This window comes from Camelus ferus, chromosome 9 (assembly GCF_009834535.1).
Source record: "Camelus ferus isolate YT-003-E chromosome 9, BCGSAC_Cfer_1.0, whole genome shotgun sequence".
Classification (NCBI taxonomy): domain Eukaryota; kingdom Metazoa; phylum Chordata; class Mammalia; order Artiodactyla; family Camelidae; genus Camelus; species Camelus ferus.
The window spans coordinates 8,692,930-8,716,746 of record NC_045704.1 but is presented as its reverse complement, the minus strand read 5'-3'; the positions used below and the strand labels follow the sequence as shown (position 1 = coordinate 8,716,746).

At 42.7% G+C, this 23,817-nt stretch overlaps 1 protein-coding gene across 10 annotated transcripts in view; it reads right to left on the bottom strand.

Annotated features, from left to right (window-relative positions):
• Nucleotides 1-23,817, bottom strand: part of ZNF583 (zinc finger protein 583) — a 30,831-nt gene that overhangs the window by 4,920 nt on the left and 2,094 nt on the right. The window contains exons 1-5 of one of the 10 annotated variants that reach the window (XM_032487571.1): nucleotides 16,252-16,390; nucleotides 14,288-14,384; nucleotides 14,124-14,200; nucleotides 8,258-8,384; nucleotides 7,859-7,957 (exon numbers count right to left, since the gene is read on the bottom strand). In XM_032487571.1, coding sequence (XP_032343462.1) covers nucleotides 7,859-7,957; nucleotides 8,258-8,291 — 133 coding nt within the window. In that variant the 5' untranslated portion in view covers nucleotides 8,292-8,384; nucleotides 14,124-14,200; nucleotides 14,288-14,384; nucleotides 16,252-16,390. Of the gene's footprint in view, nucleotides 1-7,858; nucleotides 7,958-8,257; nucleotides 13,213-14,123; nucleotides 14,201-14,287; nucleotides 14,385-16,251; nucleotides 16,391-23,817 lie in introns of those variants that run through there. The other 9 variants (XM_032487572.1, XM_032487565.1, XM_032487566.1 and 6 more) reach the window with 9 other exon arrangements.

The window sequence follows — 23,817 nt, the reverse complement described above, 5'->3', positions numbered from 1 at the left end:
ATTAGTGCCCTTCTTCCTGTTGTCCCAGAGTGCTCTCAAACTGTCCTCATCCTTTTCGTTCTTTTTTCTTTTTTTCTGTTCTGCAGTAGTGATTTACACTAATCTGTCTTCTAGCTCACTGATCCATTCTTCTGCCTCATTTGGTCTGTCCTTGGTTCCTTCCAGTGTGTTATTCATTTCAGTGATTTTATTCTTCAAGTCTGTTTGGATATTCTTTATATATTTTCCAACTCTTTGCTAAAAACGTCACTGTGCATCTATACTCCTCTTGAGTTCTCTGAACATCTTCACCATCGTTACTCTAAACGCTCTCAGATCAATTGCCTAGCTCCTCATCACTTATTTCTTCTTCTGGGATTTTATCTTGTGCCTTGGCCTGGGCGATATTCCTCTGCTGCCTCATACTGTCTGTCTTTCTGTTTGTATTTTTAGGTAGGTTGGTTACTTTTCTTGACCTTGGAGAGGTGGCCCTCTGTGGGGGATGTCCTGTGCGTTCCAGCAGTACATTTCTCTCTGGTCACACAAGGGCCCAGGGTCCAGCTGGTCCCAGTGTAGAGTCTGGCCTGTGTTTGTGGATTCCTTCCACAGGCTTTGGAATTATTGTTTTCTTATTTCTGGAATCTGCCCCTGGTGGATGAGGCTGGACTAGAGGCTTATGTAGGGTTCCTGGCAGGAGGAGCCAGGGCCTGCCCACTGCTGGGCGGAGCTCGGTCCTGGACCTCTGGTGGGTAGGGCTGTGTCTAGAGGCCTTTGTGGCTCAGGAGGTCTGCTGATGGATGTGCCTGTCCCCCACCCTGTGTGTTGTTTGGCCTGAGGCTTCCCTACAGGCTGTTGGGTGGTGCTACTGCTCCAATTCAAGATGTCAGCCTCCAGGAAAGCTCATGTAGGTGAACACTCCCAGTATATCTGGGGAACCCCCGGCTGAGGAGCCTGACGTGGGGCTCAGAGCTCTCACTCCTGTAGGAAGACCTCTGTGATTTAATTATTCTTCAGTTTGTGGGTTACCACCTGGGGGGTATGGGGCCTGATTATATCACTCTTCAGCCCAGGGTTCCAGCATTGGGAGGAGGAGGCCCCAGGACATCTGGTTTTGAAGGCCAGTGGGACTTAACTCCAGGAGCCGTACAGGACTGGGGGAAACAGACTCATTCTCTTGGGAAATGTACACAGAATCTTGTGTGTGCCAGGTCCATGGGCAGAGGCACTGATTTCATAGGAACCTGGGGCAGACCTGCCTGCTGGTTTGGAGGGTCTCCTGGGGACATGGGGGACAGCTGCAGCTCACCCAGGGGACTGGTTTATGACCCACTTGGGAAGTCACCAGGTGCATTCTAGTCAACTGATCATCACTCATAAAAGCTGGTGGTGGACATTCTGGGAGTGTTCACCTACATGAGCTTTCCTGGAGGCTGACATCTTGAATTGGAGCAGTAGCACCACCCAACAGCCTGTAGGGAAGCCTCAGGCCAAACAACACACAGGGTGGGGGACAGGCACATCCATCAGCAGACCTCCTGAGCCACAAAGGCCTCTAGACACAGCCCTACCCACCAGAGGTCCAGGACCGAGCTCCGCCCAGCAGTGGGCAGGCCCTGGCTCCTCCTGCCAGGAACCCTACATAAGCCTCTAGTCCAGCCTCATCCACCAGGGGCAGATTCCAGAAATAAGAAAACAATAATTCCAAAGCCTGTGGAAGGAATCCACAAACACAGGCCAGACTCTACACTGGGACCAGCTGGACCCTGGGCCCTTGTGTGACCAGAGAGAAATGTACTGCTGGAACGCACAGGACATCCCCCACAGAGGGCCACCTCTCCAAGGTCAAGAAAAGTAACCAACCTACCTAAAAATACAAACAGAAAGACAGACAGTATGAGGCAGCAGAGGAATATCGCCCAGGCCAAGGCACAAGATAAAATCCCAGAAGAAGAAATAAGTGATGAGGAGCTAGGCAATTGATCTGAGAGCGTTTAGAGTAACGATGGTGAAGATGTTCAGAGAACTCAAGAGGAGTATAGATGCACAGTGACGTTTTTAGCAAAGAGTTGGAAAATATATAAAGAATATCCAAACAGACTTGAAGAATAAAATCACTGAAATGAATAACACACTGGAAGGAACCAAGGACAGACCAAATGAGGCAGAAGAATGGATCAGTGAGCTAGAAGACAGATTAGTGTAAATCACTACTGCAGAACAGAAAAAAAGAAAAAAGAACGAAAAGGATGAGGACAGTTTGAGAGCACTCTGGGACAACAGGAAGAAGGGCACTAATACTTGCATGATAGGGGTCCCAGAAAGAGAGGAGAGAGAGAGAGGACATGAGAAAATTTTTGGAGAGATAATCACTGAAAACTTCCCCAACTTGAGAAAGGGAACAGTCACCCAAGTCCAGGAAGCACAGAGAGTTCTACACAGGATCCACCCAAAGAGGAGCACACCAAGGCACACAGGCATCAAATTGAAAGCAATTAACGATAAGGAGAAAATATTAAAATCAGCAAGAGAAAAGCAACAAATAACACACAAGGGAACTCACATAAGGTTACCAGCTGATTTTTTGGCAGAAACTCTACAGGCCAGAAGGGAGCGGCATGATATATTAAAAGTGATGCAAAGGGGAAACTTGCAACCAGGAATACTCTATCCAGCAAGGCTTTTGTTTGGACTTGATGGAGAAATCAAAAGCTTCACAGATAAACAAAAGCTAAAAGATTTCAGCACCACCAAACCAGCTTTACAACAGATGTTAAAGGAACTTCTCTACTCATCAAACCATAAGAAAAGAGAAAAGAAGAAAGATGAGGGGAAAAAAAAGACCTACAAAAGATTGCTTTGGCAGTTCAGGGTCTTTTATGGTTCCATATAAATTTTGGAATTGTCTGTTCTAGCTCTGTGGAAAATGTCGTATTTTGACAAGGGTTGCGCTGGATCTGTGGACTGCTTTGGGTAGTGCAGCCATTTTGATGATGTTGATTCTTCCCATCCAAGAGCACAAGCTCTCTTTCCATTTCTCTGTATCATCTTCAATTTTCTTGATCAATGTTTTACAGTTTTCAGATACAGGTAACCTCCTTGGTTAAGTTTATTTCTAGGTATTTTTAATAAAATGGGAATGTTTATGCCAGTTATAAAATTCTGGTTTTTGAAGTGGAAAAAAGTGAATGAAGGGCTGCAAATGGCAAAATATCCTTCTTTCTTATGGGTGAGTTTTATCCTATTACATATATTTGCTGCATCTTCTTTATTCATTCAACTATCGATGTGCACTTAGGGCGCTTCCACATCTTGGCAATTATAAATAATGCTGCTGTTAATAGTGGGCTGTATGTATCCTTTTAAATTAATTCTTATTCTGTGGTTGGCTTTATTCCTTTAATAACTATGTAAGTTTAAAAAGCTAAAGCTCTAAATGTTCTTAGAAACAATAGTACATATATGTAAATTTTTATAATATGCAATATATTGTGTGTATGTATTTACATGCAATACATTGTACATGTGCAGTCAAACTGTAACAATTCTACCTAATAAAAATGAAAAATGAAAAAAAAAACAACCAGTATGGGTACTAGCACAAAAATAGACACACAGATCACTGGAACAGAGAAGAGAGCCTAGAAATAAACCCACATGTTTAGGGTCAGTTAATATATGACAAAGGAGACAAGGATATACAATGGAGAAAAGACAGTTTCTTCAATAAGTGGTGCTGGGAAAACTGGATGGCTGTACCTGTAAAAGAATGAAATTAGAACATTCTCTAACATCATATAAAAAAATAAACTCAAAATGTATTAAAGACCTAAATGTAAGAACAGATACTACAAAACTCCTACAGGAAGACACTGGCTGAACGCTCTTTGACATAATTTCAGGAATTTTTTTTTCAAAACACCTCCTAGAGTTATTAGAATATTACAAATAAAAGCAAAAAATAAACAAATTGGACCTAATGAAACTTAAAAGCTTTTGCACAGCAGAGGAAACCATAAACAAAATGAAAAGACAACCCCTGGAGAAAATATCTGCAAATCACATGGCTGATACGGGAATAACTTTCAAAATATACAAACAACTCATACACATTAATATAAAATGAACAAATGAACAACCAAATCAAAAAGTGGGCAGAAGAGCTAAACAGACACTTCTCCAAAGAAGCCATCCAGTTGGCCAACAGACACATAAAAAGATGCTTAATATCGCTAATTATCAGAGAAATTCACATCAAAACTACAATGAGGTATCACCTCACACCAGTCAGAATGGCCACTATTTAAAAGTCCACAAGTGATAAATCCTGGAGAGGGTATGGAGAAAAGCAAACCCTCCTACACTGCTGGTGGGATGTAGTTTGGTGCAGCCATTATGGAAAACAGTATGGAGAGTCCTGAAAAAACTTAAAATAGACTTACACATATGATCCAGCAATCCTACTCCTAGGGATATATCCGGAGAGAACTCTAATTCGAAAAGATACCTGCACCCCAATGTTCATAGCAGCTCTATTTACAATAGCCAAGACATGGATGCAACCTAAATGTCCACTGACAGATGACTGGATAAAGAAGTTGTGTATTTATACAATGGAATACTACTCAGCCATAAAAAAATAATAAAATAGTGACATTTGCAGCAACATGGATGGACCTGGAGATCATCATTCTAAGTAAAGTAAATCAGAAAGAGAAAAGTAAAAAGAAGACACTAATGAACTCATCTACAAAACAGAAACAGAGTCACAGACATAGTTTAAAATCTTATGGTTCCAGGGGTACTGGGAGGAGAGGGTGGGAAGGGATAAATTTGGGAGTTCAAGATATGCAAATATTAACTACTATATATAAAAATAGATTTAAAACATTTCTTCCGTACAGCCCAGGGAACTATATTCAATATCCTGTAATAACCTTTAATGAAAAAGAATATGAAAATATAAGTATGTATATGTATGACTGAAACATTATGCTGTACACCAGAAATTGACACATTGTAAACTGACTGTACTTCAATAAAAAGAATGCAAATGAAAGCAAAATACCAAAAGAAAAGACATACACCCCAATGTTCATAGCACTATTTACAATACCCAAGACATGGAAACCTAAATGTCCAACAACAGATGACTGGATAAAAGAGATGTGCTATACATATATAATGGAATACCACTCAGCCACAGAAAAATGAAATAATGCCATTTGCAGCAACATGGACCTGGAGATTATCATATTGAGTGAAGTCAGTCAGACAGAGAAAGACAAATATCATATGATATCACTTATATGTGGAATATAAATGAAAAATAATACAAATTCTACTTACAAACCAAAAACAGGGACTCAAGGACATAGAAAAGAAACTATGGTTATCAAAGGGGGAGGTTTCGAGAGGGATAAATTAGGGGCTGGGGATTAACAGACACACACTACTATATATAAAATAAACCACAAGCATCTACTGATTTAAAACATTTCTTCCATATAGCACAGGGAACTACTGATTTAAAACATTCCCGTATAGCACAGGGACCTACTGATTTAAAACATTTCTTCTGTACAGCACAAGGAACTACATTCAATTTCTTGTAATAATATATAATGGAAAAGAATCTGAAAATATATACGTATGTGTGTGTATAACTGAATCACTCTGCTGTACACCTGAAAATAATATTGTAAATCAACTACACTTCAATAATAAACTTCTAAAAACTTAAAAAAAAGTTAAACATATTCCTATCATATGACTCAGTTTTTCCGCTTTAAGACATTTACCTAGGAGAAGTGAAAACATGTCTGCATAAAGTCCTGGTGGTGACTGCCTCATACAGCCTGAAACTGGAAACAACTGAAATACGCATCAATAGGAGAATGAAAAAAACAAAATGTGGAGCATCTACACAACACGCTGCTCAGCAACAAAGGGAACACATACTCACACGTGCAACACAGTGGATGATTTTCAACGTAATTTTGATGTGTGAAATAAGCCAGACATAACAGTATGATTCCATTTAGTTTAAATGCAAACTAATCTAAAACGACAAAGGTCAGATCGGCGTTAGGAGCCAGGAGTGGAGGAGGACGGACTGCAAAGAGGCACAAGCTATCTTCTGAGGAGATGGAAACGCTTCGTGTCTTGACTGTGGTGGTGGATTCATGGGCGTGTACAACTGTCAGAGCTCATCACGTTGTGTAATTTATATGATCGCAATTTACTGTATGTAAATAATTTCTTAATAAAGTTATTATGGAAACAAGAAGATTAAGTAAAGACGCCTTAGTAACAAAAAAGTAAAACTCATGATACGTGACAAGCTATTTACACTGAAAATAGAGTATACCTTGGAATCCACTGAACAGTTACACAAACTATACACTAAGCCATACAAAATAGTCAATTGTTAGAAAGCAGAATTAGTACTAATTACTATCCTGATAAAATATGATAAAACAATTTGATCAAAATAGAATAAAACCAGAAAACTTTCTTTCAAACAACTCTTGTGTAAAAGGGAATTTTAAAAGAAAAGTTTAGGAAATGGAAATAACAAAAATACTAAATATCAGAACTGTGAAGTCAGCTAAAGCTATAATAGGAAAATTCAACCTCCTAATAATTTTCATTATGGATAAGAGAAAATGAAATGATTTTATGTCAGCAAAATGGAAAACAAACCTAAGGAAATTGGAAGAAAGGAATTAGTAAAGAGAAAGGCAGAAAGGCAGAGAACTGGAAAAGATAAGAATGGTAACATATTTTATATTTAAGAGATTAATCCATAAGCTGGATTTTAAAAATAAAAATAAAATTGATTAATGAATAGTATCTAATAAATAATTTTTTAAAGTATAGTTATACAAAATAAGAAATTTAAATTGGAAATTACTACAGACAAAGAAATAAAAAGAACTATAAGAGATTATTATGCTCAGATTCATGGAAATAAATCTGTAACCTACATGAAAAGGATAACCATCTAGAAAAATTAAAATTTATAAAATTTAACCCAAGGAAGAAACTGCAGAAAGGCCATTTACCAGAGAGGACATTGAGAAAGTTGTCAAAGACCCAGTTCCACACAAAGGCCCCAGGACCAGGGCCTCTCCCTCTAACTCTAAGCTTAGTGAGCTCATTCGTTTGCACTAACATCTCTGTGTCAGACTTGTTTTCTGAGCCTCTGTCTCCCTCCAGTGGTATGTTGCATTTCTTCATTTGGAAATCACCACCTCTCTTAAAAATAAGTGTCTTATTGTCCTGAGCCAAATTCATCAGCTTTTCCTCTACCAGCTTATTCTTTCTTCTGACTTTCGATTCAATGCTGTCACCTTCCAGTTACCCAGACTTGAAAATACAACTGGAAATGCTTCATTTTTCCTCTGATGGTTTACAAACCTCTGAATAATCCTGAGAATTTAGCAGAATGGTTTTTCTCAAAGAAGAAACACACAGAATCTTGGTAAAAGATTAAGTGAATAAATAAATGAGCCAATCTTTCAATCTAAAGGGAATGTGTAGCTGAAAAGGAAAAAAAAATAGGCACTGCTGTGTCAGGATTTTTAAACACAGGATGGAGCAACTTGTGTAAAACTAAAAAGCAGGGCCAAGAGGAGACACTGCGACATCTGGGTCCACAGAAGAGGAAAGGCTATCAGAGGAGACAGTGATGTGTGAAGGAATGCATCCAAGGAGAGTCAGCTGGAGCAGTCATGCTGGAGACACATCGGTGGTTTTTCCCAGGCCTTGAGCCTTAAGAAAAGCTACCCTGGAAACATCAGTTACGAGGTGGAACTTTTCAGACCAGCTGAGCCTGTCCCTGCGGTGGCCTCTACCTCCCCAGGTTGCTCTCACTCACCAGGGCGTGTGCCTCCTGTCCACTCCTTCTTCACCTTCCAGGGCTCTTTTCCTTGCTCCAACAACGAGATGACATCTGGCTTAGAAACGGAAACTCCTGCTTACAAGGAATAAAAGGCGATTAGCCAGGCCCATAAACCAGACCAAGTTCCGTGGCCAGCGGGAAGGCGGGGGCATTACAGAACACAGCTGAAGAAGAGGGCGACGTCTTCTGGAGACTGGGGAAGCCGACGTCAGCAGCAACAGCCTAACGAAGCTGCCAGTTCTACAAGACTCAGGTTACGTGGGGGGGGGGGGAGGGCGCACAGAAACGAGAAACCTAGTGCAGTGCGTGAGAGGCTCCCCACACATCCCGCTGGAGAGCAGCCCCCCGCGCAGACTGAGTCACAGGGACCCTTACCCAGCGAGACCAGGCTCCTGTAGTTCTCCAGCATCACCCTCCTGTACAGGGTCCTCTGAGAAGGGCTCAGCCACTCCCACTCCTCCTGGGAGAAATCCACGGCCACATCCCCGAACGTCACCAAGCCCTGGAAGGACGTGAACATGTTCCTGCTCAGCTAGTGAGCTCACACGAACGTTGTCTGAAGAGCTAAACTGTCTATACTTTTGGAGAGAAATACTGCATTTAGTGAAATCTTCTGTTGTATCTTGGGTTCAAATAATTGCAAGACAACTTCTCTGTGCTTAGTTCTGATGTTCCGTCATGGAAAGCACACAATTCCAGGGAGAGTCTCTACTGACAGAAAAAATGAGCAATAACAGAACACTGTGAACAATCCAGCATAAAATAATACGTTATTCATAGGAAATGCTAGAGCATTTCTCAGTAAGGAAAATCAAGAGAGACTGGGGCACTGAACAAACGCTTCAGGGAGGAGGCAGAAACATGAGCCATGCCTTAGAAGATGCGGTCTAACCCAGCACTCTTCCAAACTCCAAAATGGAATGGTCAGTATCAATAAGGCACATACAAAAATACACTTGATGCCTGTAATACTGGTTTTCTAAAATTAAATACGTATGTGATAAAAATAATAAAGAAGTTTTATGGTGATTCTGCAAAAATGTAACTTAAATGTGTGCCACTGCAGAGAAAAATCAGGGACAACGGAAGATTACATAGCAGCTCTTATCACCGTAAGTTTCAAAGACAACTGGCAACTTATCCAGGTTCCTATGAGACAAACTGGTGGTAATTTTAAGCACTATTAATTAGGTTAGATAGTGAACATTTCAAATGCGGTAATGAAGTGCACCCAAGACCCTGCCGCTCTCACTTGAGGAACACACGCAACTGTGCACATCTAACGAGTGATCGTTTCTTAAGTGTCACAACACAGCTCTCAAGTTCCGCAGCAGGCTAGGGGTAAGACCTGGTCCACTCCCTAGGAGTTTTAAACGGGCGCTCTCCCTGTGAGGCAGGCCGGCCCCAGACTTACCAGGGCTTGCTGTATGAGCCGGTGGATGCTGCTTAGGTTTGGCACATCACAGAGCAAAGCCTCCTCCTAAGCCAGCCGATATGCAGGTGCCCGCCACAGTACACGTGAGCACCTGACGTGACTTGTCAAATATTGAAATAACTGCCGCCACATTGGGTGGCAAACAGCTGCTGCACTGAGCCTGCTGGGGACCATCCTCTGTCTCCCCAAGATCCAGCCACTGGAGGGGAAGGCTTCCAGGATCCCAGCTGGGCTAAGGTCGGCTACGTTCTTGCCTTAGTGGCTATTGAATATGAACGTCATTCCTATTTTTTTTCTTTTTAATTTAGGGCTTTTCCTGGGGGAGGGGAATTAGGTTTATTTACTTATTTATATATCTTCAGAGGAGGCACGGGGGATTGAACCCAGGACCTTGTGCGTGCTAAGCACGTGCTCTACCACTGAGCTCTACCCTCCCCCCATCATTCCCATCCTTAACAGGACTCTGCAGAGGAATGCCCCTAAGGAAGATGCATCTAAGCATATCAGTGATTTTACACAGAAACATTTTTAATGGGAAAAACTGAGTCAGTATGTGAACTCTCAGTGCCTGAGTAATGGACAGAAATGTTAAGGAAGCTATAAGGGAAGCAGAAGTGTGACTCCAAGAAACATCAGTCACAGGCACCAGCCTCTATCTTACGTGATTCCACCTCTAAAACACTTCTCAGTACAGGGAAATCTGGGAAGTGAGTAACGGCTTCAAGGAAGAAAGGGAATACACGCTGGGTCTTAAAAGATGAAACTTGTGCTGGACAGGGCTGGACACTGTCAATTAATTCTTTTTAATCTCAACCACTTCAATACAAATTCTTTAAAATTTTGTGGAAGAAAAATGTTCGCCACACACGGTTTCTTCTGTACCACAGGTGAGGCAGCTTTTGCTAGGAAAGGTCTTAAAAGACATTTTTTAGCTGCACACACAAACTAATGGGTTCCAGGTTTTGATGGTCTGACTGACATTTTCCTCTCAGCCAATGAGACATGAATACCTTTCAAATGCTTTTTATATTTATTTTGATTTGATAAAACAGGAATCTCATATAATTTTGTCATTATTAAAGAAACTTAGAAAATAATGTCTGGTATTTCTACCCTCAGTGAATTTTCTCCCTTTCTAAGAACTGGAAGCCCTCCACCCCCGACGCCTGCCCGCCACGTCGCCCCACCACCTAGGGGCAGCCACAGTTCAGGCAGTACTTGTTCAGTGCTTCCTTGCACAGACGTGTGCACAGTTACCTGCACGCGTTCATCTACTCAGAACATCACTTTTGTCAGATGGGTAACAGCACATGATATACACACGCCGTATCTCAGTTACTAACCCCCTGCTCATCTTTAGTTATATGAAAATTTTTCACTATGGTGCAAAGGTCTCTGTAATGATTGTCTTAAAATATATTCCTAAAAGTTCTTCTCTCCATTGACTCTAGGATTTCCCAAAGTTACTTAACATGAGAAAAAAGCTTTTTTGACTCAGTAAGAATAGTAACTGATGAAAAACTAATCCAGGCTAGGAGCAAAGCATTGAACTATATTCAAAGAAACACTAACAGAGGCTCTTTAGGCAGAAGGAAAACGGAAGCACCACAGCGCAGGGAGAAACGAGAGCCCAAAGCAGGAACTGGAAACTGAATATAATAACATCTACCAATAATGTCTTGGGAGCTAACCCACTAGAGGGGACTTACTTTGTTCAAAAAGTGGTAAGAGTGGTAGTTACAGAAGGAAGATCACAGAAGGGAGAGAGGAGATCACTACATAATGGCTAATGGGTACAGACCGCCCTAGAGTGGCTACTGAAAGAATAATAAAAATAGTGTATAATTAACAAGATAATAATGAAAAAAACTGATTTATGCAAAATATGGCAAAAAAGGAGAAATAAATAAAAGCAAACGGGATACGTAGAAAATAAATTGTAGCACGGTGGGCTGAAACACAAATATATCAATAATTACATTAAATGACAATGTACTAAACACTAATTTAAAAAGACCAAGATAGAATATGAAAATGAATATATGTACACATGTATGCATGGCTGAGGCACTGTGCTGTGCACTAGAGATTGACACACTGTAACTGATCGTACTTCAGTAAAAATATCAGTAAACAAATAAAAAGACCAAGATGATCAGACTCGGCTTTTAAAGGCCAGCCGACCATTTTGGGGGAAGACACGGGACTGCGGGAGGCACAGGGGATCGTGCTGGGCATAGGGGGTTGGGAGGCACACAGGGCCAAGTGCCTGGCTGTGAGCGTGGAAAAACAACTGTATACTGCTTGTAAGAGGCATACCTGGGGGGACGGCATAGCTCAAGTGGTAAAGCACACGCTCAGCATGCGTGGGGTCCTGGGTTCAATCCCCCGTACCTCCTCCAAGAATAAATAAACTGTAATTACCCCTCCCCACGAAAAAACAAATGAGGCATACTTTAAATATAACCTTTAGAAGCAGAGGTTCTGAGAATTTGAGCGTGCATTAAAATCATTGCAAGACCCAATAAAACTGTGGTTTCCAGCGCCCTACCACAACAGACTGTGGTTCAGGGCTGGGCTGGTGTCCGGGAAACAGCACTTGCGCTGGTGGGCTGTCTGTTCTACGCACCACGTTACCAAGTCTCCGGCAGGAGAGAAAAGGGAGCTGGCTCTCGCCGCCCTGGTCTCACTCGCAAATGAGGAATTTATCCCTTTGCTGATTCATGTATTAATCTGGCAAATATTTACTGAACTGCACTGTTCCAAGAGTTGGGAACACAAAGGTAAACAGAATACAGCCCCTCTTCTTGCAGAGTCAGTATTCTAACAGAGGAGGAAGACGATAAACATGAGGTCACACGCATTCAGGTAGTATTAAATACTACGACAAAAAACAAGGTAAGGTGACTGAGAGTTACAGGGGCGTCTGTGTAAGATGGTGAAGGTAAACCTAAATGAGGTGGTGGTGTTTGAACAACAATCTAAATCAAGTGGAGAGCCAGCCGCACTACCAATTAGGGGAGAAGGGAGGCGAGAATGCACAGGTTCAGGGACAGGAGGGAGCTTGAGGCACAGCAAGGTGACCAGTGTGACTGGAACAGAGAGAGGTAAAGACTCGCAGAAAATGAGGTCTAGGGTAGCCAGGACCTGGGTCATGTAGGGCTTTATGGGCCAAGATAAGGACACTGGATTTCATTCCAAGGAAAATGGGAAGCCAGCAAAGGTTCCGGGAGAAGGAGTGAAACGATGCGCTCATCACCTCCATCACAGGGGCTCACTGCCCACAGAGTCCTTCATTATTCCCTGCCACTCCGGTCAGACCATCACTCCCCACCATCTGTGTTCCTGACCCTCAGTGTGTATTACAGCTCCCTCCACCTGACAGCCACTGACTAGCCATGTGGATACATTGCTTTCCTTCCTCGGCCTCTTTTTCCTCATCTGTAAAGTGAGGATCTTGGACAGGATCACCCATGATTTTCTTCCTGGCTTGAATCTCTGTATGAACCGAAATCTCTGCTGTCCAATACACAAGCTACTAGCCACATGTCGCTATTTAAATTTAATCAACCAACATTAAAAATTCAGTTCTTCAGCCACACTAGTACATACACTAGTGGCTGCCGTGTCGGACAGGGCAGACACAGAACATTCCTGTCGTAATCATCACTGTGCTGCTGGAGCTGATTTCTGCTTCTGCCTCATCATCTTCTTAGTATGTAGTAGTTTGGATGGTTTTATTTTTTATATTTAACCCACAGAATGTATTTATCCTCAAAGTGTGAAGAAGAAATCTTTTAAAAATTTATCTTTTGGGGGGTAATTAGGTTTACTTACTTACTTATTCTTAGAGGAGGTGCTGGGGATGGAACCCAGGACCTCATACATGCTAAGCATGTGCTCTACCACTTGAGCTACAACCTCCCCCAATAACTTTTTTTCTAAATGAATACTCCATCCCTCCTCCACTGATTTAAAAGAACATCATTACATAATCATCTAATAAACAAACCTGTAGAAACTAAATTCCATGAAGATAAAGACAGTATCTATTTTTATTTACCACAGTATTGCTGGTGTTTAATATACAGTAAGTCTTTAAACTGTCAGCTCAGTGAATGAATAAATATTTTCCCTTCTTATTTATAGCTGCATTTGTTTCTGGACATTACACGCTGATCTTTTGTTTCTTCTGGCTCCCATTCCACATTATTGTTTTCATTATTACAGATCTAAGTAGCCATTTTTAAATGTAGATTCAAGTACTTCCTCCTATTATTCTCCTTTTTCAAAAAATTTCCTGTTTTTCCATATTAACTCCACTAATTGTTACTGGATGATCTAGAATATTCTAGCTATAGCCTGCTACTAACTCAAGATGTTCCTAAAACAGGACCTCATTACTCCTATGGAATCCTGCTCTTCAAAGCCCACAAAGTGCCTGGGAAACCCCCTGCCCTAGCTGACCCGCACTTAAATTCTCATAACCCAACAAAGCCCACTCCTCAGACCCACTCTGAGCAAGAGACCCTGTCACACACTCTAAGACTCCAATAGCCTTTGTCTTGCCTTCCTCTCAAACCCAGGTCTGTGGAAAAGCTCTAAGCTAGTGCTTGCTTCTGAACACACACCTTGACCTCAATGCATCAAGTCCCTACAGTGTAGACTTTCATATCCCACCACCAAGTGTATTTTTGCCTCTTGAGAGCTTGTAACAGGACACCTAACCCAAAGGAAGTGCTAAGCTACTTCTTGAATGAAGATGAAAATTCTGGATGAGGGAAAGAAAAAAAAAAGGAAGCTCACCTGGCTTTGGGGGACCTCCTCTTACTAGACTGGAGAACGTGAGGACCAGATCACTGAATGAAGGGGATTCTGTCAGGCTTGGGAATTTCAGAAGAAAAGCAAAATGTTCATGCAAAACATGAAAAACAACACATTTCAGGGAGAAAAAAGAAGTGTCTCCTTACCTCAGACATGGCCTTAAGAATTTAAGAATTTATGACAGCTCTTCCGTTCTCCTTCGGGCTGCTCTCTGGGAGAAGGGCGTGTCCAGAGAAAACAGAGCTGGAGAGGGAGAAAGTGTAAAATGCTGGGCCTGTGGTCAGCTGCCAGTGTCACAGGGACTAGAAATTTCCCTTGCCTTCTCTTTGCCCTTCTCCCCAACCACAGAAGTAGGTAAGTGTCACTGAATTAGCCATTCCTACCTAAATTTACAGTTCTCTCTCCTATGTGCTTTATTTTATTTTATTGAAGTATAGTTGATTTACAATGTTATGCTAGTTTCAGGTGTTCAACACAGTGATTCAATATTTTATATATTATACTCCATTTAAATCTCTCTAGATCTCAAAAATGCAACATAAACTTTCTGTGCATAAGACACCTCCTTGTTTATAATTATAAGCAATAACAGTATTTACCCTTCAGAATGGCATTACCAAGTAAGGATTATTTCCCCCTTTGCACATGAAGGCTCTTCATCAGTGAAATTATCCAAGGTTTCACGGTAATAAGTAACTGAACCCAACTGGAAACCTATTTAGTCTATTTAGTCTTTCCAGCTGATGATGATGTTGAAAGGAACTATACCCTGACCTTTTCTAGAAAGATGAGAGAGAAAGCTACAAAGTGAATGCCTCAGAGAAAGCATCTTTATACAGAGTAGGCGTCAGAGGGGTCATGTGGTGTGGAGGACACCCTGCTTCTGGTCCTGGCTTATAACAAAATGCACCTGAAAACCAATCTCTTAACTTTTCTCAGAAATTTCCTCAGAATGGGCAGGGGGAACTATGCAGGAACACTCATTGGAACCCCTTAATCATGAGTTACTTTCCACTAAACCTCACTGCCTTGGAGAGTAAAGCAATTATCTCAGAAGCCGCCTAACTTAGTGGTAAGAACCACGAGGTCTGGGGATCAGAGCGCCTGTGCTCAAACATCTGATCCACCGCTCACCAGCCCCGCAACCCCCACGCCAAACCTCAGTCTCCTCGGCAGAATGGTACCTGCTCCCTAGCAGTGGTTGGCGGATCAGCAGGTGATCCACGGAAAGCACTGAGCACAGTACCTGGACATGCTTTGTGCTCAATAAATATCAGTCACTTATTTTCATACACAGCACACAATAGGTCTCCCCTCCTTCTTCCCCTTCAACTCCTCACTAGGAGAAGGGCTGGAGAGGGATGGAGAGACCCTCCGTGCCAGAGAGGACGAGGGGCCGGCGGCCCAGCCCTCCGCCCTCCAGGCCCAGGGCTTTCCCCTTCTCTGCAGCTCTCCCCCCTCTCCCTGCACCTCAGTCTCTGCGTCCCCGACAAGTGTCCCCACTTTTGGAGCACACAGCCCCCCACCCCCCGCGCCAGCCGCACAGGCCCTCAGGCCGGCGGCGCCCCGCGCGAGCGGGGAACGTGCCCGCCCTCCCCTCGCGGCGGGTCTCACAGAGGCCACTCTGGGTCACAGGCACACTCGGCGACGCGACGATACATGGTGCCGCACACTGTTACACACCCGCCTGAGGTCACACAGTCTCAAGCGGGCTCACGTAGACACACACACAGGTGCACGTTCGCTGTCACAGATACTGTCACGCACTTCCTCGAACTCTGTTCACACACGTGGCACAGTCCCATACACAAGGGCACACACGGTGTCACATTCTCGCACACTGTCAGTCACAATGCTCACACTAGGGCACCACAGGGCGACACGGTTTCACTGTCACACCTCACACGGCCCCACACACGGTCTCACTCCGTCCACAGAGTCACACTCACACTCACACTGTCACACGCCCCACACGCTCGCTCACACACAGCCTCACGGCGACCCGGTCACACTCACGGTGACACAGTCTCCCACGGCACAGGCCCCCTCACACGTCCGCGCCCGCCCGCCCGGCAGGCCTGCCCGGCGCGCGCCCTCCCGCGCTCCTCACCGCCTTCTCCCGGAGGGTCTGCGCTTCGCCCCGCGCGGCTCGCGGACGCCGGCGCCGAGCGGCCCTGCGGCCGGGGCGGGGTCTCGATCTCGGGCCGACGGCGGACTCACAAAGGCGCCGCGGCGCTCGGCCGGGCAGCCGAGGCCGGCCGCAGGGGCCGCTGGGAAATGCAGTCCGGGGTCGGGCGCGCTGTGGCGCGGAGCATGCTGGGACTGTTCGCCAAGAGCGCCGGGCGGCAGCCGGCTCCTGCCTCGTCTCTTTCGAGTCGGCTCTGCCACTCTCCCCAACCCCCTCAACCGCCCTGACCCTCCGACTCAGAACCAGGGCCGACACAGCCCTCTCGGGCCATCCGACTCACGTCCTCCCACCGAGTCCGGCCGCTAACTGGACCGGCCGTCTCGGACTGCGCAGGCGCAGCTTGATCGCGTCGCGAAGGCGTCCCGCTCGGTGCACGCGCCGGGCGCGCGTGGCGAGCGGGGCGATGATGCGCAAGCGCAGCGGCCGGGCCCGCGCTCGGGCGTCGCAGGTGGGGCTCCAAGGCCCACGCTGGAAAAAGCGAGCTGGCTGGGCTGGGTGTCGCAGCTGGGTGTCCGGGCCAGGGCCTGCCGCAGGGGGATCCTGGGAGCATGTGGGCAACTCAGGTTGCTCGCAGTTTCTTCCGTCTATTTTTCTGTTTCTTCTCTGTCCTCCCTATCCTGCCTTTCACTTGCCATTTATTGAGGGCCTACTGTGTGCCAAGCACTGTTATAAGCGCTGGGGACGCCCCTGTGAACATGCAATAATCCCCATCCATTGAGCTGACATTACTGCCGGAGAAATTTAATAGGAAAAAGAAAAGGGTGCTGATATATATACCGGGAATTTGATACGCGTTAGAAAGAAAAGCAAAGCAGAGTATAAAGATCATTCTTCCAGTTCTTCGTTCTTTGTTATACCCTCTTGCTCCCATTCAACCTATGTCTGAAAATATAAACTCCTATCTGTAGTCCTAACTCTCCCATGTCTTAACTCGTCTGAAATTGGGTTATAGGATCCAGTGCTTCAATGTAACTTGCCTCACCTAAGTAACCAATGACAAAAAGCATTATTATGAGCTGGGAATTTTTATATTGGGGAAATGTAAAGCTGCAAAAATATTCACAAAGATATTGAAGCATATATGGTAATAAAATGTTGACTATGAACAATATGTCTAAAAGTACAGAAATAACAGTACATCTGTTTGGAACTATACAACTTGTAAAAATAACTGTGTGGTGATGAAGCAACCTGTAGAAATACTTCTTAAGTGTTTTTTGGCAGGAGGGGTTGTGTGTTTTGTTTTCAAAGGAGGAGCAGAGCTGTTACAATTACACTAAGCTTGCAATATTAGAAAACTGCTCCTGGATATAAAAAGTAAAAGGAACACAATCCACAAAAACTAGTTGGTTTTCTGTTTGAGTGTTCAAATTATGACTGATACCTTCCCCCTTGCTTTCTGAGACAGCACAAACATTATGTAAGTTAAGACATATCAGTAAACATCCAGGTTTTGGCAGCCTTTTCCACATTTCGCAAATGTCTGAAGAAATTGGGCATCTTTAGCCTGAAGAGGATAGGTGATAACATTTTTCATTTTCAACCATTCTTTTAAGGTTCCTCTGTTGGCAGAATCCTCTACAAAACTTGTTTTACAAATTTACTGTGACTTGCATAAGAAAACACATTTATCTTTTACAAATTCATAATCAGCAAACAGATGTCTGCATAGCGTATCTAAATTTAATGTCATAATCTAAGTACACAATCTTGAGTATTAGAGATAAAATATGGACTCTAAGACAGAAGGACCCATTTATTTTGCCCTCATTGTCACAAAGAAGATGCAATACATTCCACATGGTGGAACAGGCAAGGCAGTTCTAATGACCTCTTTTTTAAGGGCACTAATTTCCTTCATGAGGGCTCCACCCTCATGACCTAATCACCCCTCCCAAAGGCCCCACCTCCAAATACCATCACAGTGAGGGTTGCCTTTCAAATTTCAAATTTGAATAGGACACAGACATTCAATCTACAGCACTAAGTAAATAAATTCTGTTCACTAGGGAGAAAAAACCTGTATCTAGAAAGTAGACCCAGTAGATTTTGGTATCGATTGAATGGGGAAGGTAATGAGAGGGAGAAGTCAAGGATACCACCTAGGTTTCTAGTATGAGTGGACAGTGGTGCCAGGTGGTTCAGTTGCACAACTCCTAAGTCTGTTTAAAATACGTAGACAGTTCTCTCAAATAAGGTCATACAATTATAGAGCAAACAGACTTACACGTAAAGATAACAGAAGCGATGAAGACAATAGCCAAGGATGAAATTAGATCTAGGTAAAATACTTGAAAATTTGAGGGAAATTAAAAACCTTCTCAAATAGAGGGCTCAAATATGTATTACCTATAAAACTGTCTTTACAAGTAAATATAAATTTGAAATATTAAAATGTTTACTGAAAACGTTTGAATTTTCTTCTAGTTAACCTAGATATGCAATCTTAGAACAGTATATAGTATTGTTAGTAGTAATAGCAAAACACAGGGTTAATTCTGAATAACTGCTATTAACAAAAAACAACAAAGCAATACAAACAAAAAAACCCACACACAGTTTCGTTCCCTTCTTTATACAGAAAAGTTATGAGAGGTACCCATGGTCATGGTCATATAGGGAGTTAGTAGCTAAGATGGGGTTAGAATCCACTTTGTAGTTGCTTTTTCGATTCCTTGTTCCAGAACCATGCACTACAGGACAGGGCCTCCCCACGGCTGATCTCATTCATGTGATAATGGCTGATCCCATTAAGGAGAGAGAATGTGGCAGAACCATGAGTGTAGAGCCGAATGTCGCTGGGGTTTACAGAAGAGGGGAGCTGGACAGGAGAGCGTAAAGGGAGAATGACAGTGATCTCTCAGAAACTGGTTGACAAGGCAGCTGTGGATTTGACAGAATGGGGGTGGGGGGTGCATCAGGACATTCATGTACTCTCGGTGTGACCAAAAAAAGAACAGTGTCGCTCATCATCCAGCTATGCAAGGATTAAGTCTCAACCCAGTGTGGTCACCCACCAACAGCGCACCCTGAGGAGAATTGAAGATGAAAAATCAGGACAAGGTCCTTTGTGCTTTGGATAAACAGGCCCTTAGGTAGTTAAGATGCATTATCTCAGGAAGAATTTCAATGACTCCAGACTTGCATTGTCCCATACATAGAAAAGCACTAAAACCATTAACTTGAGACATCTGTTCTTTGTGATGAGCAATAATCTTTTACCAAGATGTATGCTTGACTACGTGTATTTCCTAGCACCCCCTCCCCCGCCAAAATCATACATATACTGGTTCCTCCCCTACCTCGTGGGAGTTTACTCAGAGCTACCCAGTGTTACTCAGTATCTCCCGAGGTATCAACCACAGTAAGACCTTGAATAAAACTTAAAACTCACAACTCTCGTGTTGTACGTTTTTAAGTCAACATTTGAAAGGAACGGTAGTCGTTAGCCTCTCAGGTGGCCCTTGCCTCCCAGGATTCACACCCTTGGGTAGTCTGTACCCACACTGACTCAGTCAGAACTAGTCTATGTGCCCAGTGGAGTATGGTGGTATGTGGCTTCCAATGAAACAAAAGTCACATCTTATGGCAAGACGAGAACATTTTAAACATAAAATGTTTTCTTTGCCCATTTGGGCCTCCTTCCTCCCCTTTGGTGTGTACTGTGCATCTGTATTAACCAGACCTCTAGATTACATTCCTTCTTCATCTCCTGAGGGGCCACAATGACCCATCACCACGATGACTCGCTTTGCACATGTAGATCTGATTGTGTGAACCGTCAAAATGTCCTTTCATGGATGATCTTTTGTCTCAAAAACTTACATAACTGCTTTGACCTCTGATGGATGGAACAGTCCTCAGAGCTTTCTGAAAGACTGCCTCCCGGGTTATAACCCCTTGGTTGGCTCAAATAAAATTGTCCAATTCTTTCTTAGATCAACTGTTGGTTAATTTTTTGGTTGACACTTCAGAGGCTTTGGTCATAAAAGACACTGCAGCTTCTGGATCACTCATTCTAGGGGAAGCCAGCCACCATGTCATAAAGACAATCAGCCCTATGGAGAGGCCCACGTGCAGTGAGACACCTGGAAGCAGAAATTTTGGTTCCAGTTCAGCCTTTAGTTGACTGAAGCTCTAAACGACATCTCGACTACATCCAGCTAAGCTGCTCCCAAATTGACTCACAGACACTGTGAGTGATGATAAATGCTGACTGTTGTTTAAATCATTAAGTTTTGGAATAACTTGTTATACAACAGTAGGTAACTAATACAAGAAATAAAATAAATTAAAACTGTGATAGACCACGTCAGAGAATTAAAAACAAATCCAACTGACCCAATATATAACAGGAGTATTAAAATTAAGAAAGAAATGACACAACATTGTAAATCAACTATACTTCAATTTTAAAAAGAGAGAGATGACAGACTACTCTATGGAAGACAATCTTTAGTCATTCTTTTAAAATGACCATGAAATACTTACAATTAGTCATTGATAAGTCATGAAGAAAACTTTAATAAATCTTCAAGGTAGAAATTTTACAGATAGTCTTTGATTCATCACACTTTACAGCATAACAAATTCCAACAGGTGGAAATAAATCCATTTTAATCATCCCCATAAAAGTCTTCCAAAAAATAAAGATGAACATTTATAATTTATGGATAGTTAGGAAAACAACTTTTGAGCAAAATAAAAGGTAGAAAGGAAAGTTTGATATGCCCCAGTATATAAAAGAATAATACAAAATAGCTACCTCATCAAAACACTTCCCAGTTCAAGATTTCAGTCCAGACATCTCCCCTGAAACCACACTCAGTGCTTCCACTTGTATGCCTAACGCACACTTCAAACTACCACATTCAAAATCAAACACCCAAACTCACCTCCACAGAGGTAAGACTGACCCTGGTCCCTCATACGGGTGGGCCTCAAACAACCTGTCTCTACTTGGGGACGTGGGGTTCCTCGCCTTCAGCCTTGTTATGGCTTTGTGGTCCCATTCAAGTCTGTTCCCAGTTAGGTCACCCAGCTGCCTGACACACACAGCCTTAGGAATCCCAGTCGACCTAGGACTGACCAGAAGCCCTGATATTTAATCTGTCCTTTGCGGTTATTTCTTGGAATATCCAGCACACGCCCAGAATGGCTCAGTGACCTTCTCCTCCAGACACCCACACACTCTTGTCTCCTCCAGGTCCCAGTCAGGAGTCCAGGGATCCAGTTTCTTTGTTTGGTTCTGTTTCCATGAGGCTTCATAGCTTCTGTGACATCACAAAGCAAATGTCTTCTGTCTCTTTAAGACGTTTTCTCCAAGGTTCCACCACACTGGCTCACCCATCACTCAGGAGGCAGAGGTAGCATTTCCTCCACCCACAGGTACTAAGGTGTGGTTTGGTAAGATACCAACTCATCCACTCCACCAGTTCTATGTCCTCTAGCAAGTCATCTAGCCTCTCTCCATCTCCATTCACTTCATAGTCAAAACGAGGAAAGTAATACCTCTTATACTATTAGTACATGTGAAGCACAAGTCACAGCTTTCAACATGATTAGCTCGGAACTGCTGGAATGAGACAGCTTTTCAAAGACTAAGGAGTCTTTCAAAGAGGTGAGAAGGAAACAATTTTTCTTGAAGAACAAAAGGGACAGGATCCTAAGAACAGAGTTTATTTAGATACCGCAGCACACTTATTTTCTTATTCCTCCTCTCCTTCCCTTCTTCCCCCTTCATTCAAACCGGCTGCGGCCAAGGCCAGAACTAGAGTGAGGTGAGTGAAGCACTCCTTCAGGCACGACATTTAAGGAGGCAACAAAACAAAACAAACCCAGAAATTAAAAGAAAAAAGTGACAGTTCAATGAAATACTTTTTAAAATAAAGGTTAATGTCAAAAATTCATGATGAACAAAACATCAAAATCTCAAATACAGACAAGATCTGGTTACCATATTAAACCAAGAAATGACTGAGCACAGCAAGATTGAATTTCACACCCTGAGAACCTTCAGTCCAGAAGACAGTAGCAAATTCAAATCATTTGATTAACTGTGATCACTCTAAAGTGACTATTTTTGTTTTTGTAACAAGTTATCTGTAGGGAGATCATTTGCGACTACAAAGATTCCTGTTCATCACCAATCTTCACCAACAGATTTAGAATCAATGAGATTTGTCTGAAGTCAATTGCTGCTGTGATGGTTGGACGGTATTTTCTAACTCTATCATTCCTTCTACATTTACTAGTTGGAATTCTACTGTAAGTTTTTTCTTCTCATTCATCATCTATTTTAGTATGGACATATGAAATATTTTATTGAGTTATAGTCTATCCCTATAATTATGCTGATACCCAAATTGTCCCAATTTTGCCCACAGAAGCCTCCTTCAAGCTGAATCCCAAAGATACACCTCAAAGAGCTTTGAAAAACATATACATCCATGTAATCACCACCTCAACCATCATCCCAGTAAATCCCCTTCTGTTCCTTTGTGGACCTTCCCTGGATCAAAGCAACCACTGGTCTACTTTTGGTCAATGTATTTTTGTTGGTTCCAGAATTTCACTTTAGATAGATGTATATACAGCTTAGCCTTCAGTCAAAAATTCAAGGAGACTCCTATGCATGTTTCTGGAGCTTTCTCTGAGTAGCTCCCTCCTCCCTCTTCCTTCCTCTTCCACACTATGCTCAGCAAATTCCAGTTACTTCAGTTTCCCCAAGCTCCATTGTTTGTCTCACTATAGCAAATCTGTTGTGCTCTGCTTGGGTTCCTCCTTCCTGTACTGTCTGGAATACACCTTCAGGGAGAAAGCCATTGCAACTGTAGGATCTCATTTATTCTCCCCTCTCCCAAGGACCAAAGCCTCACACTAACAGTTGTCCCATATCTGAAACGATTTGTTTCCCACACATTATCTAGTTTTCTATTTGTTTATAGAGTGGGATGGCAAGCTAAGTACTATTCTACTATCATAGTTGCAAGCAGGGAATCCTCTGTGAAATCTTTTGAGCATTTCCCTACTTTTTGGCACAAGAAGATATTCCATACTCATTTTGTATTTTCCCTGCCATTGTCCGGGAATCAGACATTTCTCCAAGAAGCTTTGGTTCCTTTTATTAGAAAACGCTATGTAGAAACCAAGGTCCAGGCACTAGGTATGTGCTACAGGGGCATTACTGCGTCCAGGCCCACTCACCAAACAGAGAAATAAAAAATAAACACACACACAAATACTTTTTAAAAAATAATAAGACTAATTAATTTAAATAAATTTTTTATTTTAGAAGTTTCTGATTTACAGAAAATTACAAAGATAATACAGAGGGTTCCCATATACCCTGTACCCAGTTTCCCCTATTACTACTATAGGTTTTGTTTTTTGTTTACAATTAATAAACCATTATTATTTAATAATGACACATTATTATTAACTAAAGTCCACACTTCAGTTTTTCTTAGTTTTTGTCTAATGTCCTTT